The sequence below is a fragment of the Neovison vison genome, chromosome 10 (assembly GCF_020171115.1).
Source record: "Neovison vison isolate M4711 chromosome 10, ASM_NN_V1, whole genome shotgun sequence".
Taxonomy (NCBI): Eukaryota; Metazoa; Chordata; class Mammalia; order Carnivora; family Mustelidae; genus Neogale; species Neogale vison.
The window spans coordinates 74,225,183-74,241,885 of record NC_058100.1 but is presented as its reverse complement, the minus strand read 5'-3'; the positions used below and the strand labels follow the sequence as shown (position 1 = coordinate 74,241,885).

At 40.2% G+C, this 16,703-nt stretch overlaps 1 protein-coding gene across 2 annotated transcripts in view; it reads left to right on the top strand.

Moving 5' to 3' along the window:
- Positions 1-15,851, top strand: part of NUCKS1 (nuclear casein kinase and cyclin dependent kinase substrate 1) — a 31,648-nt gene extending 15,797 nt beyond the window's left edge. The window contains exons 2-7 of one of the 2 annotated variants that reach the window (XM_044267751.1): positions 3,639-3,688; positions 6,216-6,321; positions 9,943-9,998; positions 12,095-12,247; positions 13,118-13,264; positions 14,559-15,851. In XM_044267751.1, coding sequence (XP_044123686.1) covers positions 3,639-3,688; positions 6,216-6,321; positions 9,943-9,998; positions 12,095-12,247; positions 13,118-13,264; positions 14,559-14,758 — 712 coding nt within the window. In that variant the 3' untranslated portion in view covers positions 14,759-15,851. Of the gene's footprint in view, positions 1-3,638; positions 3,689-6,215; positions 6,322-9,942; positions 9,999-12,094; positions 12,248-13,114; positions 13,265-14,558 lie in introns of both variants that reach the window. The other variant, XM_044267750.1, reaches the window with a different exon arrangement.
- The last annotated feature ends 852 nt before the right edge of the window (positions 15,852-16,703 follow it).

Here is a 16,703-nt window from a genome sequence, read left to right as displayed (position 1 = left end):
AGTATGATACTCAGAATAATAATAGCTGACCATTTGCAATTGAGAAAAACTCTTCCCTGAACTTTAACAGTAATTCTATTTAAATTTATCTCATAGGGGTACCTGGCTGGCTTCCTTAGAGAAGTGTGTGACTCTTGATCTCAGGGTTATGAGTTCAAACCCCATATTGGGTGTAGAGATCACTTAAATAAACTTTAAAAAAAATTCTAGCATAACATTTTGGATCTGTCCAGCAATTTAGGCCATCAGTTCCAACAGAGAAGGATCTGAGGCCCAGAGAAATTATGTGATTTGCCCGAAGTTCTAGAACCAGAACCTAATAGGAATCTTAACAAAGATTCTATACTTTTATTATGTAATTCCATTCTGGAGTATTCCTGGTACCAGACTAAGGAAGTAACTATAATTAGCAAACTGTTAAATAGCTGTTTATGTTGAACCCACACTTAATCTGATCAGGAAGCTAATAAACCAGTATGTTTATTGCTCCTTTGTTTTCAAAGCCTTAAAGTAGCTAACACGTTTTCTCTTGTAGGTTAAAAATTCCTGTTTACTTAGTTGCCCTACATTTTATATACTCTTCACTATTCTGGTTAGCCTTCTTTATATAGTCTCATGGAATAGATCGATTGATAGATGGTACCCAGAAATTACACCATTATTTTAGTTGCTTTCCCACGAGCATGGATAAACTAGAATTACTAGGCCTGCAATTTCAGAACCTGTACATTACCTACTAGAGATTAAGATTTCAGGGCGCCTGGATGACTCAGTGGTTTAAGCCTCTGCCTTCGGCTCAGGTCATGATCTCAGGGTCCTGGGATCGAGCCCCACATCAGGCTCTCTGCTCAACAAGGAGCCTGCTTCCCCCTCTCTCTCTGCCTGCCTCTCTGTCTACTTGTGATTTCTCTCTCTAATATAAATAAATTTCTTTTAAAAAATTTAAAAAAGATTTCAAACTCCCTCTTCTGGATACTTCCTTATCCCGGTTACATGTCCCATTTTTCTTGATCCTAAATAATGCAGAATATAGTAAAAATTCTGTTTTTCATAGTATCTGTCACTTAAAATCACTGCTTTGTTAAAACATAGTAGGCATTTAATTATCAGCTCCCCAAGTAGTCTTTTTTAATAGAAAATATTTTATGTTTTAATTGTGGTAAAATCATATGAAATTTATCATCTTAACCATTTTTAAGTGTACAGGTCTATAATGTTGAATACAGTCACACTGTTGTGCACCCAATTTCTAGAACTCTTTCTCTTGCAAAGTGAAACTATATATGTTGTTGACTCACTATCCCCTTCTCCCTAGCATGCACCATTCTTTTTTTTTTTTTAGGTTTTATTTATTTATTTATTTATTTATTTGACAGACAGAAATCACAAGTAGGCAAAGAAGGTGGGGGGAAGCAGGCTCCCTGCTGAGCAGGCCCCTGGGATCTTGACCTGAGCTGAAGGCAGAGACTTTAACCCACCCAGCCACCCAGGTGCCCCCATTCTTTTTTTTTTTTTCATTATTTTATTTATTTTTATTTCTTTATTTTTGAGAGACAGAACATGAGCGGGGGAGGGGCAGAGGGAGAAGTGACTCCCACTGAACAAGGGACCCCAGTGCAGCACTCCATCCCAGCACCCTGGGATCATGACCTGAGCTCAAGGCAGATGCTTAACAGACTGAGCCACCCAGGCGCCTTTCCTCCCTCCCTCCCAATCCCTTCCCTCCTTTCTCTTTTGTTGTCTTGTTTAACCCTTTTTTAAAAGATTTTATTTATTTATTTGACAGAGAGAGAAACAGGGTACAAGCAGGGGAAGCGGCCGGCAGAGGGAGAAGCCGGCTCTTCACTGAGCAGGAAGCCCCATGAGGGGCTCGATCTCAGGACTCAGGCATCATGACCTGAGCCAAAGACAGCAGACACTTAACCAACTGAGCCACCCAGGCATCCCTCTTTGTTTCTTTTTTTAAAGATTTTATGTATTCGAGAGGGAGCGCACGTACAAGCGGGCGCGGGGGATATCTCAAACAGACTGCTGCGGGGCTCACTCTCCAGACCCTGAGATCATGATCTGAGCCGGAACCAAGAGTCAGACTCTTAACTGAATGAGCCGCCCAGGCATCCCAGGTTTTATTCTAAGTAGTCTCTACACCTAACTGGGAGCTCAAACTCAGAATCCCTAGATCAAGAGTTGCCTGCTGTACCAACTGAACCAGCCAGGCGCCCCCACCATTGTTTCTGTCTCTTAACTTGACTGCTCTAGATGTCTCATATAAGTGGAATTAATGGTCATGTTTTTAAAATCAACTTTCCTAATACATCGGTATCATTTGTTTATAAAACCAACTGCTTTTAACAAAACATATGTAGAGCGCATTTTATAGTTTTGCACCTGAATTTACAGAGGTAGTACAATGAAAAGATAATTACTTGCTGGTAGACAAAAGGAAAACAGAAGGCAAAAACCCTTAAGAGCCTTTCTTCTCCTATGCCAAGTGTATGGCAGTACCCAGTTGTATGTATGCTTGATCTGAGCCTCCTGTCTTTGGATATAAATGATGTCTTAATCTATAAAATCAGCAATATTCCTCACTCAGGCTTAAGGGTAGTTGATAGCATGTTTCTTTTTAATGATTTCAGTTCACTTACTTAGTATCTAAATGGTACAGTACCTCAAAGTCTCTTTTGGAAAGCCAGGCTATTTGGATACTAACAGGGAAGCTTTTATGTTATCTCAGGAATTTTAAACTTTTAGAGTGTGAAGTAGGAAAATGGAAATTAAGATTCATTCAAGTTGTTAAAGATGCCTTAACTAGTAAGAAGTACTTAAAATCATTGTCAAGTAGATACATAAATTTATGAGACTTTAATATTTTTCTTAATTACAGACCATTTTAATAAAAAGCATCCTCTGAATGGATCAGTTATATGTTTCTTCTATGTAATGCTAAATCTGCTGTCACCATAATTTGCATATTATAATGTAACTTATATTTAAAAATCACTGCCTTAAAAAAACCTCAGTAATAATTTTATCAGGTATACATGTGTATGTGTGTATAGCACTAAGAATAAAAATGTAAAGCATTTACAGTTTTCGTTGGTGCACATGGGATAGTTCTGTGTCACTTATGAATATATGTGGTTGTTTGGCTCATTTTGCTGTTTAAGTGTGTTTTGGGAGGTGGGAGGTTTTGAGGGAGAGAATAGTATTTGAGCTATCATTGAAATGAGCAGTAGGAGAATTGTAGTTTGAAATACTTTCGGTTTCAACTTTTCTCTAACAACATGTGAAAGTTTTTTTTGGCTGAGGTGGGGGCTTATTGAAAAATAATTTTCAGGGGCGCCTGGGTGGCTCAGTGGGTTAAAGCCTCTGCCTTCGGCTCAGGTCATGATCCCAGGATTCTGGGATCGTCGGGCTCTCTGCTCAGCAGGGAGCCTGCCTCCCCCTCTCTCTGTGCCTGCCTTTCTGCCTACTTGTGATTTCTGTCTGTCAAATAAATAAATAAAATCTTTTAAAAAAAATTAATAATTTTCACAGAGCTAGTTCTAAATTTGTTTATGAAATAGGAATATGTATTCTAATATCACAGAAAAGTCCTACATTTTTATGATCTTAATTAGAGTCTCTTCTTTCTACAGAAATAGGAAGGTCGTTGATTATTCACAGTTTCAGGAATCTGATGATGCTGGTAAGTTTCATGATTTTAATAAATTGTAAATTATGTCAGGATCTGTCACCCAAAACAAAAGTTGAACTTGCATGAATTTTAACTTTCCTTAGTAAGTCATTGATAATAAATACTTAAATAATTTTTTCTTATCTGGTTTTGGATTCCACAGTTTAAATATGTAGTAATTCTTTTTTTTTTTTTAATTTTTATTTTTTATAAACATATATTTTTTATCCCCAGGGGTACAGGTCTGTGAATCGCCAGGTTTACACACTTCACAGCACTCACCAAAGCACATACCCTCCCCAATGTCCATAACCCCACCCCCCTTCTCCCAACCCCCCTCCCCCCAGCAACCCTCAGTTTGTTTTGTGAGATTAAGAGTCACTTATGGTTTGTCTCCCTCCCAGTCCCATCTTGTTTCATTAATATGTAGTAATTCTGATGCAGTATTTATTAGTTGATAATGTCTCCATCTATAATCACAGCAAAACCTTTACCTTATATTAGTTTAAGTTTTTTGCATAATAAAGTAGCTAAGATGAAAGTATTTTCTAAAACATCTTGGATGGTGAACTAATTTATCATTGAATGAATAGTATGTCTTTTTTTTTTTTTCTTTAAGATTTTGTTTATTTATTTGTCAGAAAGTGAGAGCACAAGCTGGGGGAGTGGCTGGTAGAGGGAGAAGCACGCTCCTCACTAAGCAGCAAGTCCGAAGTAGGACTCAATCCCAGATGACCTGAGCCAAAGGCAGATGCTTTATCAACAGAGCCACCCAGGCATCCCTGAGTAGTATGTCTTTAATCTTAGCCATAAAAGTTTACTTTAGAATATGTCCTTACTATCATTATTTTCCAGATGAATTTGCTATTCTTTTTTTTTAATGCAATTTTACTTGTAAAAGTAATATGTGCACTTTGGGAAAACTTAGGAAATGCAGAAATACAAAAAAGAGTAATAACATATAATCCAGCCTCCCAGAAGAAATACTAACCCTTATTAAATGCTGCTAAATACTTGCAGTTATTCATTTAATCCTTAGTAGAGCAGTCCTGTTAGAATGGGGAATACTGTTATTGCTTACAGATAAGAAAATTGAGGCAGAGATATTATGCAAGGTCCCTTGATTAGCAAATGGCCATTTTAGCCTTTTTGTTTAAAAAGCCTGTGTCTTTTCTCCCTTTTAAAAATGTATTTGGGGGCGCCTGGGTGGCTTAGTGGGTTAAAGCCTCTGCCTTCGGCTCAGGTCATGATCTTGGGGTCCTGGGATTGAGCGCCACATCGAGCTCTCTGCTCAGCAGGGAGCCTGCTTCCCCTTTCTCTCTTCCTACTTGTGATCTCTGTCTGCCAAATAAATAAATAAAATCTTTAAAAAAATAAAAATAAAAATGTAGTTGAGGTCTTGCTGTAGAATTTTGGGTTCTGGGGGTGCCTGGTTGGCTCAGTGGGTTAAGCCTCTTCCTTCAGCTCAGGTCATGATATCAGGGTCCTGGGATCGAGCCGCACATCAGGCTCTCTGCTTAGTGGGGAGCCTACTTCCTCCTCACTCAGCCTGCCTCTCTGCCTACTTGTGATCTCTCTCTCTGTATGAGATAAATGAATAAAATATTTTTTTAAAAAAGAATTTTGGGTTCTGTCCTCCTCCTATCCCACTCCTGCTTATATTTATCCTGTTATTAAAAGTTATTTGAGAAACTCCTGTTAATGGTTGTATGATAATGCCATTGTGGAATTTTTAATGTGTCCAACCATTTAATAATTGCTGAAGGTCCAGACTACTTCCAGATCTCTTCACTATTATAGATAAGAGTGTAAGTAAAATAGAAATTGTAATAAGAGTGTAATAAAATAGAAATCATCAATTTTGGAGACACCTGAGTGGCTCAGTACATTGAGTATCCGACTCTAGATTTTGGCTCAGGTCACGATTTGCGGTCGTGGGATTGAGCCCTGAGTTGGCCTCTGTGCTGGGCGTGGAGTCTGCTTCAAGATTCTCACTCACATGCATGCACTCTCTCCTAAAATAAATAAGTCTTTTAAAAAAAGAAATCAGTTTTTAAGATTGGGTAATTTTCTTTAGTTCTATAGAACTTTGGAAATTGAAGGTATTTTTCTCAAATGTCAGAGTATGCTGCATTTAATACTTTAAAAGTAATTTACTTGTTAACAGTAATTGTGTTAGGATTGTAGAATTGTGGGTTCTCTACATTCTAAAATGCTTGTATTGCTTTATTACTCTTAACAGTTCAAGTAAATAGGAAGATGTTGAAACATGGCAGTATCTTTAATAAATTAAAAGGGCAGGATATGAAATGGTAAGAGATATTTGGCTATGGATGTATTAAAGTAAACACATGAGGACTAAAAGGGACTGGGGTAGAAAACAATTTATTTTTTAAAAATGAAAGAAAATTATTTGGGAAATCCCGCCCCCTCACCATTTAAGTAGCTTGAGAGATATTTATCTCCAAAAATAAGCAGTGGTAATTTCTATGTAAAAATCATAATACAATTCATTGAATTTGAAAAATGCTCTGTTTAGATGAAGATTATGGAAGAGATTCAGGCCCTCCAGCTAAGAAAATTCGGTCATCTCCCCGAGAAGCTAAAAATAAGAGGCGATCTGGAAAGAATTCACAGGAGGATAGGTAAGAGGCATTATTAATCTCTTCCTGTGTGCCCTGCCCCTCTGGAGGCGAGGGTGGTCTCTGATCTCTGTTTCCTTCGGGAAAGTGCTTACTGTCCCCTTCATGTTGTTCTGCGTATTTTTTCCTATCTCAGTCAATGCTTCTTGAGTCTAGAGGCTACCCTCTTTAATAAGGTCATGAGGTTTGCTTAGACTCAACCTGGAATCCAAGGTTGTCTCCAGGAATGCCTTTGTCACTACCTCTAACCTCTGAACATAAGCTGAGAGATTGTTTAAGTATGTAATTTGTTACCTAATGTTAGTATTGACGTTTTCACTGGAGCGATAACAGAATGCGTGATCTCTCCCATTCAGTCACCCAGCACTGGCAGAATCATAACTAACGCTTCTAGAATCTTAAGCCGTTTAGCTTGCTGCGCTTCACTGTGTATAATCAATTCTCCTTTGTTCGGAAACCTTAATCATTTGTGGGTTTGGTTTTTTTTCCCCCCCTTTCCTTTAGTTTTATAAACAGGCTCACAGGTGTGATTTTAACTGTAATTGCTTCATGAGACGAGGATATTGTGATTTTTGTCTCTGCTGTCACAGACCTACACACTCTCGATCTCAGTGCAGCCCCTAAGACTGTGGTGATGGTGATGATCGCTACCGTTTATGATTCTCTGCCAGTCTCTACTAAGTGCTAATCTGTATTATCATTTAATTCTCATAACACCTTTATTAGGGTAATAGCCTAGAGGAAGCTTCAGTGATTTATCCAGGGTTACCCTGCAAATGGACCAACAGGTTTGGGAACCATGTCTGTTGGATTCCAAAGTCCACGTTTGAACCATTAGGCGATACTACTTCCAAATAATACTGTTAAGTAGGAGAGTTCAAAGAAATGAAATCTTAACAGTTCTTCCAAGATACTTACCTTCAAGTACTAAAATCTTATAAAGCCCCACACAGAAATCTTTCCATTTTTGAATTCGCAGAATGCTAAATTTGTAGAAATAACAGTATTTACCACCAATACTTTCTTTCCTGGAAAATTTCAGAAACGTGGTTTTGAGGAAAAATAAGACAAAATTGTGCTGTGGGGAGACAAGTCTTCCGTGGTTTGTCATGTATTTCTCTAATCCAGTTTTATATAGCAGCCCAACTTCAATTCTTTTTCATTATATTCATTTTTTTATATTTTCTCTTAGGAATTAATTTCTCTGTCCCCTGCTACCTGTTACAATGTCTCAACAATATAATGAACATCTAGCCTAAACTTTTCCTTGTTCTAATCATTTGGTTTTATTTTTCTTTCCTAAATGTCAAGAGTCTTTGAAATATAGTTTTTATTGCCATTTGTGTTAACTGCCTTGTATAGTTTCTTCCATCAGACCCTTGTTGAGTTTTTTTTATTGGTCTCTACTTAAAAGTTCAGCTTTTACTTGATTTTATTGTAATGGGACTCAAGGAGTAATGGTCTCTATAAACCCAATAAATAATAAGAGAACTAGAGAACATAATAGTTCTTCGGCATTGTGACTTGTGAATTAAGTGCTTATTTTGCATGAAAACATCTGGAACAGCCCCAGGTTTCAGAATTACAGTGTGTCTTAGATTGTTTAGTAAAATATCTTTGATTTTTCTCTTTGTTCAGGAATCTTGGGTTTGGTAGTTTGTCATTTGAGTGTGGTCTAGATTACAGGAAATACCAAAAGAGATTTACAAGTCTTGCTGTTTGAAAAAGCTGTGAAGGCAGTTTTTACATATGAGTATTTCTGTTTTTGTTTGTTGGAATTTCTCATTGAATCATAAAATTTTAGCACTGAAGAGTACCAAGTGATTTGCTTGAGATCATACAAGTAATTAATGGCAAAGAACACTAGAACCCAGATTCTTGAGTTAAGATTTGTGAGAACATAAAGTACCTTTAAAAAACTGTTCTATAAAACTTTCCATTAACCTTTAAAGCACCTTCTTGTTTTTTTTAAGGATTTTATTTATTTATGTGACACAGAGGGAGCACAAGCCGGGGGGAGTGGCAGGCGGAGGGAGAGGGAGAAGCAGGTTCCCCACCGAGCAGGGAGCCTGATGTGGGGCTTGATCCTAGGACCCTGGGTTCATGACCTGAGCCAGAGGCAGACGCTTAACCAACTGAGCGCCTGTGAAGCACCTTCTTTTATTATTTTCCTTTGCAGTGATCTTGAGCTGACTTATTTTCTCCATGGTACAGGGCAGGTCTGTGTGTTGGTGTTTCTGATATACTAGAAATATTGGAGGCAAATAAGGAGATAGTTAGTTGATTTATTTTCATTTTGTTTCAGATAAATTTTTAAGGCTATTGTAATTTATATAATTGCTTTCCAATTTCCTTTAATAATTGTGTTTGTTGGGTCCCCCCAAATTGGGTACCCCAATAATGGATCTGTGATTAAAGGAGCGAGACTGATACAAAGCAAAGGTCAAGCAAAGCTTTATTTCGCACCAAGCATCAGGAATCATACCGACCGGCAAACAGACCGGTTGGGGTCACCCCTCCAGAGAGGACTACCCCTCCCTGCTTTCCAGACTAACTTTTATAGAGCAAAGGCCATGTGGCTGGGCCTGGCCACACACAGGTGGCCAGTGAGATTGCAACACACACAGGAAACTCCACAGTGATGCTAGGCGACCAACTGAATTACAATTTACCCTAGTAGACATTTGAACCAGCCTATCACACCTTGGTTAGGATTGGCGCCAAAAGGCTCCCAAAGGGCGGGGCCCATACTCCTTGGTAGCTAGGAGTCAGTGTGCGCCCCCACTGATTGAATACCTCCACCTGGCCTGACCCACCCTTGTACCTGGACTTTGTTACCTGGGACTGGTTTCCCGGACTTGCTTTTAAATAAGTTCCCCTGGGGGGGGCAAGGTCAATTTAAGTTTTACAGCAAAATGGCAGTTCAACCGGGGTGGGGCTGCTCTGGCTGAATAGGCCCTTACATGTTCTAGGTGTTTTTTCCATTGGCTCTATCCATTTAATTGCCTACTTTCGCACTATTCACACAGTGTGTAATTTACTTTTTGTATTTTTATACTCCGCCTCTGACAACAGAGAATTTTTTTTTATTACTAAATGTTCCTGTGAGGGGTGCCTGGGTGGCTCAGTCGGTTAAGCGTCTGCCTCTGGCTCTGGTCATGATCCCGAAGTCCTGGGATCGAGCCCCGCATCAGGCTCCCTGCTCAGCGGGAAGCCTGCCTCTCCCTCTCCCTCTGCGTGCCACTCCCCCTGCTTGTGTTCTCTCTCTCTCTCTCTCTCTCTCTCTCTGTGTCAAATAAATAAATAAAACCTTAAAAAAGAAAGTGTTGTTGTGAACCAGGCTTTATCCACAGGTGAGACATTTTCAGCCCATGTTTGAGATACCTTCTTTTTTTCCTTTGGGTCTTTGGAAGCAGTATTTTCCAAAAGTAGAAAAAATTGTGCTTAATCATTAGCATCCCTGTCAAGTTAAGGAAATAATGGAAGCAGTTTCAGTCCCCGGCATCTGTTTGAATATTTCATCTACAGAAGAGGTGTTCTTTACCTGTCAGAGACACTGGGGATCTGTGTTCACTTAGATTTTGATCTAAGACTTTTAAACTTTTCCCGTCTTTCCCTTTCTAGCGAGGACTCCGAAGAAAAAGATGTGAAAACCAAGAAGGACGATTCTCACTCAGCAGGTAGTAAACAGTTTTTAATGTAATACGTCATTGATCTATGTCTTCGTTCATTGGACGTTTTAATAAGTGGTTGCATAATAATGCCGGGCACTGCTGTAAATACTGGCACGACGAACCGCTTTCTATTTTTGAAGAGCAAAGAACTTTGAAATGCTGGTGGCTTACTGCAGTCTCCTGTAAGGGTTTTTCTGAACAGGCTTACATGCTCTGTCCCACCCCAAGATTTCTGATTTAGTAGGTCTCAGTGGGACACTGGGGCTTTATTGTTTAAAAATATTTACAGGTGATTCTCCTGCATAATTAACATTAAAAACGACTTAAGTGGGGCGCCTGGGTGGCTAAGATGGTTGGGCGTCTGCCTTTGGCTTGGGTCGTGATCTCCAGGTCCTGGGATCGGGCCCCATGTTGGGCTCCCAGCTCAGTGGGAAGTCGGCTTCTGCTTCTCCCTCTCCCTCTGCCTCTCCTCCTGCTTGTGCTTTCTCTCTCCATCTCTGTCTCTGTATCTCTCTCAAATGAATAAATAAAATCTTAAAAAAAAATGTATGTGAACAATTAACAGACATCAAACTAAACTGATTTAAAAGAGCATATAAAATACAAAGTGATGGACGCCTGGGTGGCTCAGTGGGTTAAGCCGCTGCCTTTGGCTCGGGTCATGATCTCGGGGTCCTGGGATCGAGTCCCGCATCGGGCTCTCTGCTCGGCGGGGAGCCTGCTTCCCCCTCTCTCTCTGCCTGCCTCTCCATCTACTTGTGATTTCTCTCTCTTAAGATTTTTTAAAATCTTAAAAAAAAAAAAAAAATACAAAGTGATGTCACACTCTAAAGTGGGGAGGGTGTGGAGACGAACTCTGGGGTAAAGAGCAAGCAAAGGCTAGTTTCACCCTTCCCTGTTCCAGCTGGCAAGTAATCCTTCGAAACAGTAGCCGCAGAGAAAGCTTTTTTGGTAAGCATTTAAACTCAAGAATTAATAGAGACTCCATGGCAAATAAAATGTTAAATCCTGATCGCTTATTGGTATTTCTATTTCTGAATTTAACTCTTCTCAGTACTGAAGGTTTATTTTAGTTTTGACCTGCACTCCCCTGGTTTTGTGTCCTGCGTCCCCCTTTAAATGAGATCACTGTTATGAGCCGATACATGGAGGGGTAGACAGAGTTCCACTGAATTCACGCCACTGAGCTGTTTGCTTTCATTTCTTTTCTAGCCTGTTACCTGCCTGCCTAAATTGTAAAGAAACGTGTTTTGAAACTTAGAACAGTATCATTGGAAGACAGTCTTCCCTTCTTCTATTTAAAAATATTTTTCTAGGGGCGCCTGGGTGGCTCAGGGGGTTAAAGCCTCTGCCTTCAGTTCAGGTCATGATCCTGGGGTCCTGGGATCGAGCCCCGCATCGGGCTCTCTGCTCAGCAGAGAGCCTGCTTCCCCCTCTCTTTCTGCCTGCCTATCTGCCTACTTGTGATCTCTGTCTGTCAAATAAATAAATAAAATCTTTAAGATAAATAAATAAAAATAAAAATATTTTTCTAGGGGCACCTGGGTGGCTCAGCTAATTAAGCTTTCGACTCAGGTCATGATCTCAGGGTATTGAAATCAGGGTCCCTGAGTCTGGGTGGAACCTGCTTTAGATTGAGTCTCTGCCCTTCCCTGCCTCCACCCACCCCCCACCCCACCCCTGCGCTCCCCACCTGCCCCACCCCCACATGTGCATTCTTTCTCTCCAAAAATTCTGGCTGTAGTTTCTAAAAACTGTGAATATAGATTGAAATGTAATTGATAATTTTAGGGCAACACAGTGATACAAGTTTAAAATACATTACAGGAAGCATATATTCACACCTAAATTCAGCTTCATGACTACTTAAAACTCCATGCCTACGCTATTTTTCTGTGCAGTAATGAGGACATAATCTTTCTCAAGTTCATTCTTTGTATTTTAGCTCCTCTTTTGTATATTTTGTAGGCATTTTTAAGGATAGACTTTACCCCAATTGAATGAAATGAAGCTGCAGGTTCTGTCTCGTACTGGCTTTTCTAGTCAGCCGTCCGATAAACGCACAACTCCTTGATCGCTGCATTGTAACTTTGATATTACAGAGGACAGTGAAGATGAAAAAGAAGATCATAAGAATGTACGCCAGCAACGGCAGGCAGCCTCTAAAGCAGCTTCCAAGCAGAGAGAAATGCTCATGGAAGATGTAGGCAGCGAAGAAGAACAAGAGGAAGAGGACGAGACGCCATTCCAGGAGAGTACGTGCTGCTGGCTTGGTACTTGGGTGGGGACCAGAGTTTGTGACCGTGACCTTGACTACTTCTGCGTTCTTGTGGCTGCCAGACGTTACAGCCAGCCCCTTAAATTCGATATTTGCTGTCAGAAGAGATGGCTCTTTTTGATACTGGTTGATATTTTAAGAGCCTCAGGGATTCTCTTGATTTTGATGTCCATCGTTCAAGCTCAACTACTAAACCAGCAGTTGTTAGAGTAACAGTTACATGGCGGGTGTTGTGATGAAGATTTGTATTTTGGCTTCAGAGCCAAAAGGGTAGACCTCCTCCCCCAACAACAACAACAACAAAGTGTTAATAGCAGAATTTAGGTGTTTCACACGTTACTCAAATTAATAAATTGTATGATTTTTGCTTTGTCTTTAGCTTTCTCGTTTCATTTATTCATAGTTGGACCAAAGACACTAAATGGGTTCTGTTTGATTTCCCTGGTCTCCCCAGTACTATAGGGGAACGAGGGAACTACCAAAAGTTGTTTGATGAAAAAAAAAAAATTCAGTGATATCTTCAGTTTTTATTCATATTAAGTTTTATCTCTTCCTGTTTTTAACGGACTCTTTAAACAAGTCAGTTCTGCAGCCTTTGTGGTGTGTGTGTGTGTGTGCGTGTATGTGTGTGTGTGTGTGTGCGTGCGCGGGCGGGCACTAAGCCCCGTCCTACATGTGGGGCTGGTGAGGAGTCCAGCCAGACTGGCGGCCCAGCTGCCCCCAGAATCCAAGAGTGTTTGACTCCCAGATCCCATCCTCCCGTCATGCTTAGCGCTGTCTCCCTTCATTCCCTTGGAAGGATGTATACATTAAGTTGGACGTTGAACTTCTTCTTTCCTCTCAGAAGATTCCGGCAGTGATGAAGATTTCCTAATGGAAGATGATGATGATAGTGACTATGGCAGTTCAAAAAAGAAAAACAAAAAGATGGTCAAGAAGTCCAAACCTGAGAGAAAAGAAAAGAAAATGCCCAAACCCCGGCTAAAGGCCACAGGTGAGTTGTCTACAAGTACAGTTAAATGGCTGCTTTGAAACATTTCAAGGAGCAGTAAACTTTCTCTACAGCAATCCTTCATTAGGCCTCGGCATTGACCACACGCCTCACAAGAATAAGAATTCTGCGAGGATCCCATCTTCCACACTGGGAGGGATGTCTTACTTGTTAGGAAGGACAGTGGCCCCTGCAAGAGTCTGGCGGTGCAGCACAGGGTTTGCAGCAACCGGTTGCCCTGTGGTAGAGACACTCCAATAGTAGAGCTGTGCCTGTGCTTTTTCCTGCCCATATCACAACCCCAGCAACTAGGAAAGACCTGAAATGGGGAAAAGGCACACCCATAATAACAGATTTCAGGCCTCCGATGTGATCCTTACCCCATCCTTTGTGCTAGAATAAAACCACACTTGGCAGCATGGATTCATTTTCTTGGAGCCGTTGTGAGTGCTGCCGTCTCCTAGTCACAGCTTGAAATCAGAAAGCTAGATTTGCTTTGTTTTTTTTTTCTGACAGATAGAACTGGTGATTTTTTACATTTTTCACTCATTACTTCTTACAGCTGGGAATCACAGGATTGTCAAAAGTGACTTGAGGAGGGCACCTGACTGGCTCAGTGGTAGAGCATGTGACTCTCGATCTCAGTTGTGAGTTCGAGCCCCGTGTTGGGCTAGAGTTTACTTTAAAAATAAATAAATAAATAAATGACAAATCCTTGGAAGAAAAGTTTTGAAAAATCTGATGACTTCAGTTCCTACTCACGTTGTTGTATCCATGCTTTTTGAACCGCCTTTTTTTTTTTTTGACCCGCTTGTTAAACCTGAGTTTTATCATAAACAACCTATGTTCACAAACCACTAAGGATAGTATGCAGTAGCATCCTGTTTCTTTATTATAAACATCACTGCTAACACAGCACTATAGCGTTGGCAAGAGTGATTGGGAACCAGTGCCCCCCTTGATGTGTAGTCAGCTGGGCTGTGGTCCTTATAGATTTAATTCTTTTTTTTTTTTTTTTTAAGATTTTATTTATTTATTTGACAGAGAGAGAGAGATCACAAGTAGACATAGAAGCAGGCAGAGAGAGTGGGGAAGCAGGCTCTCTACCAAGCAGAGAGCCCTATGTGGGGCTCGATCCCAGACCCAGAGATCATGACCTGAGCCAAAGGCAGAGACTTAACCCACTGAGCCACCCAGGTGCCCCTATAGATTTAGTTCTTAAAGTTTTGTTTTGTAGCCGATTTTTTTTTTAATATCTTTTCTTCTCTTCCCCATGTTGGTATTTTTCTTCTCCCAGTGACGCCAAGCCCTGTGAAAGGCAAAGGGAAGGTGGGGCGCCCCACAGCTTCAAAGGCATCAAAGGAAAAGACTCCTTCTCCCAAAGAAGAAGACGAGGAACCAGAGAGCCCTCCAGAAAAGAAGCCCTCGGCCAGCCCCCCACCTGAGAAATCAGGGGACGAAGGGTCTGAAGATGAAGCCCAGTCTGGGGAGGATTAAAAAAGTGATGATGGTTTGGGGAGAGATTTTATTAAAAAAAAGAGAAAAAAAAAGAAAAAAGAAAAAGGGGGGAAAAAAAAGAAAACCTACTTAAGATAGAACATGGTTTTGGCTATGGCTTGACTCATGGGCTTTCAGTGCTTTTTTCCTTTTCTTGAAAATAACATTCTCTCTGTCTTTTTTTAAGAAAACCATTGTAAGTTTAATTTCCCTTTTTGTCTGTTGGTCCTCTCTTCGCCATCACCCATCTTTCCCACCGCTTCCCAGTGAAAGCCATGTCAGAATAATCACTGGATTGACGGCTTTACCTTTTTTATTTTTAATGGAAGGTATACCACAGTTGTAAAGCAATAAGATTTGAGATGAACACTACGGAAATTTTGCTTATTTTGCTAAATGGTAGAAAATGAACCGTAATCAAAAAACATAGAAGGGTTTTAGTTAAAAATGATTGCTTCTCTCTCTACCTGGACTTAAAAAAAATCAGCTGTCATCTAATACAAGTTTATATGTCTATATACATAAGTATAGATGTCTAAAAAATCATGATGTTAAACTTCCCACTGATGGGGCAGGTAGAACATAAAGATGAATTCTGAATTGTTACTAAAAGTATTCCTATTTTTTACCTTGGGGGCAAGGCAGGGCGTGGTGTTACCTGACCTTGTTTGAGGGTGTGGTTTTGGGGGGGGTTGTTTTGTTTTTTGGTGTTTTTTTTTTGGGTTTTTTTGTAAATTTCATCACTTGTTATCTCAAAGAGACCCGGAGCCAGTGATTCTTTTATCCTGCTACAGTCTTTCAGGAACTTTAAAAGAACCAAAAAAAAAAAAAAAAAGGCAAGGGCCACCAAAACTTAAATCAGTCTTGATTTCCTATTTCATTCTCTAATGGTTCATGTTTTTAAGTATATATGTATCTATTCTGTTTCTTGGATGAAATTACCAAGGATCAAAAAAAAAAAAAAAAAAAAGAAAAGAAAAGAAAAAAACCTTTAGGATTTAAACAGCAAGATCTATACACCAGAGTGGATTTCTTCTTAACTGACAATGTTTAGGTTTTAAGCAAATAAAGTACCAATTAATGTGAAACTCAATCACAAAGACTTGAGATTTTTCCTTTATGAAAACAGAAAATTTAAATTCTTTTATGCCAAAAATGTGCATTCCGATCCCATGAACCATGCTCTGTTTTTATTTGGGAATAGAACATTTTTCTTTTCACATACCTATCCTCCCGCTTCTTTGTAGACACATGCAGTGCATCTCAGCTTCCTGCTCCTACGTAGGGTCCCACTGCATACCCCATCCCCAGAGCCCGCCAGCTCTGCTCTGGGACATGATTTCCCCCAGCCTCTCTCCTTTGCTTCCTTCACATTCTGTGCTTGACTAAGAAGGAGTGTGGTAAATGCCATTCCCACACCCTTCAGTTTGCTTTTGTCCCTCTCCTTGTGCCCCTGCTTTACTGCTCGCCTTGCTTAAAGCAGAAGTTTCAGGGGCTCCAGGCCAGGGAGACCATGTAGTTAGGAGCCCATGTGCCGCTGAGAACAGACTGTCCATGCCTTACGAAAGTAATCGGGAGCTAGTTCTGTAGGTTTGATCCTCCACATCCTGATAACCACGAGCTCATGGGAGCAAGGGTTAGGGGGCTTAGTGTGCTAATATGTTGGAAAAAAAAATAGTGAAATTTAACCTCTGCCTTCTTACATAGGTGTACTGCTTCGGTATCTTAAGCGGTTTTCTTTCTGTCTTTTATGTTAGAGCATGTTTATCTCTCAGACCACGTGGCTTTCTTGCAGATGTTCCTAGGACAAAAGGTTATTTAAGGAATATTTTTACTCTGATTTTTAAGACACTTTAAAGACTGTCCTTCCTCTGTGACTTTTTAAAAATAACAACCAGTGGCAGAGTCATTTCACTGTTGCACACTTGCGTGTGTTAGAGAATGA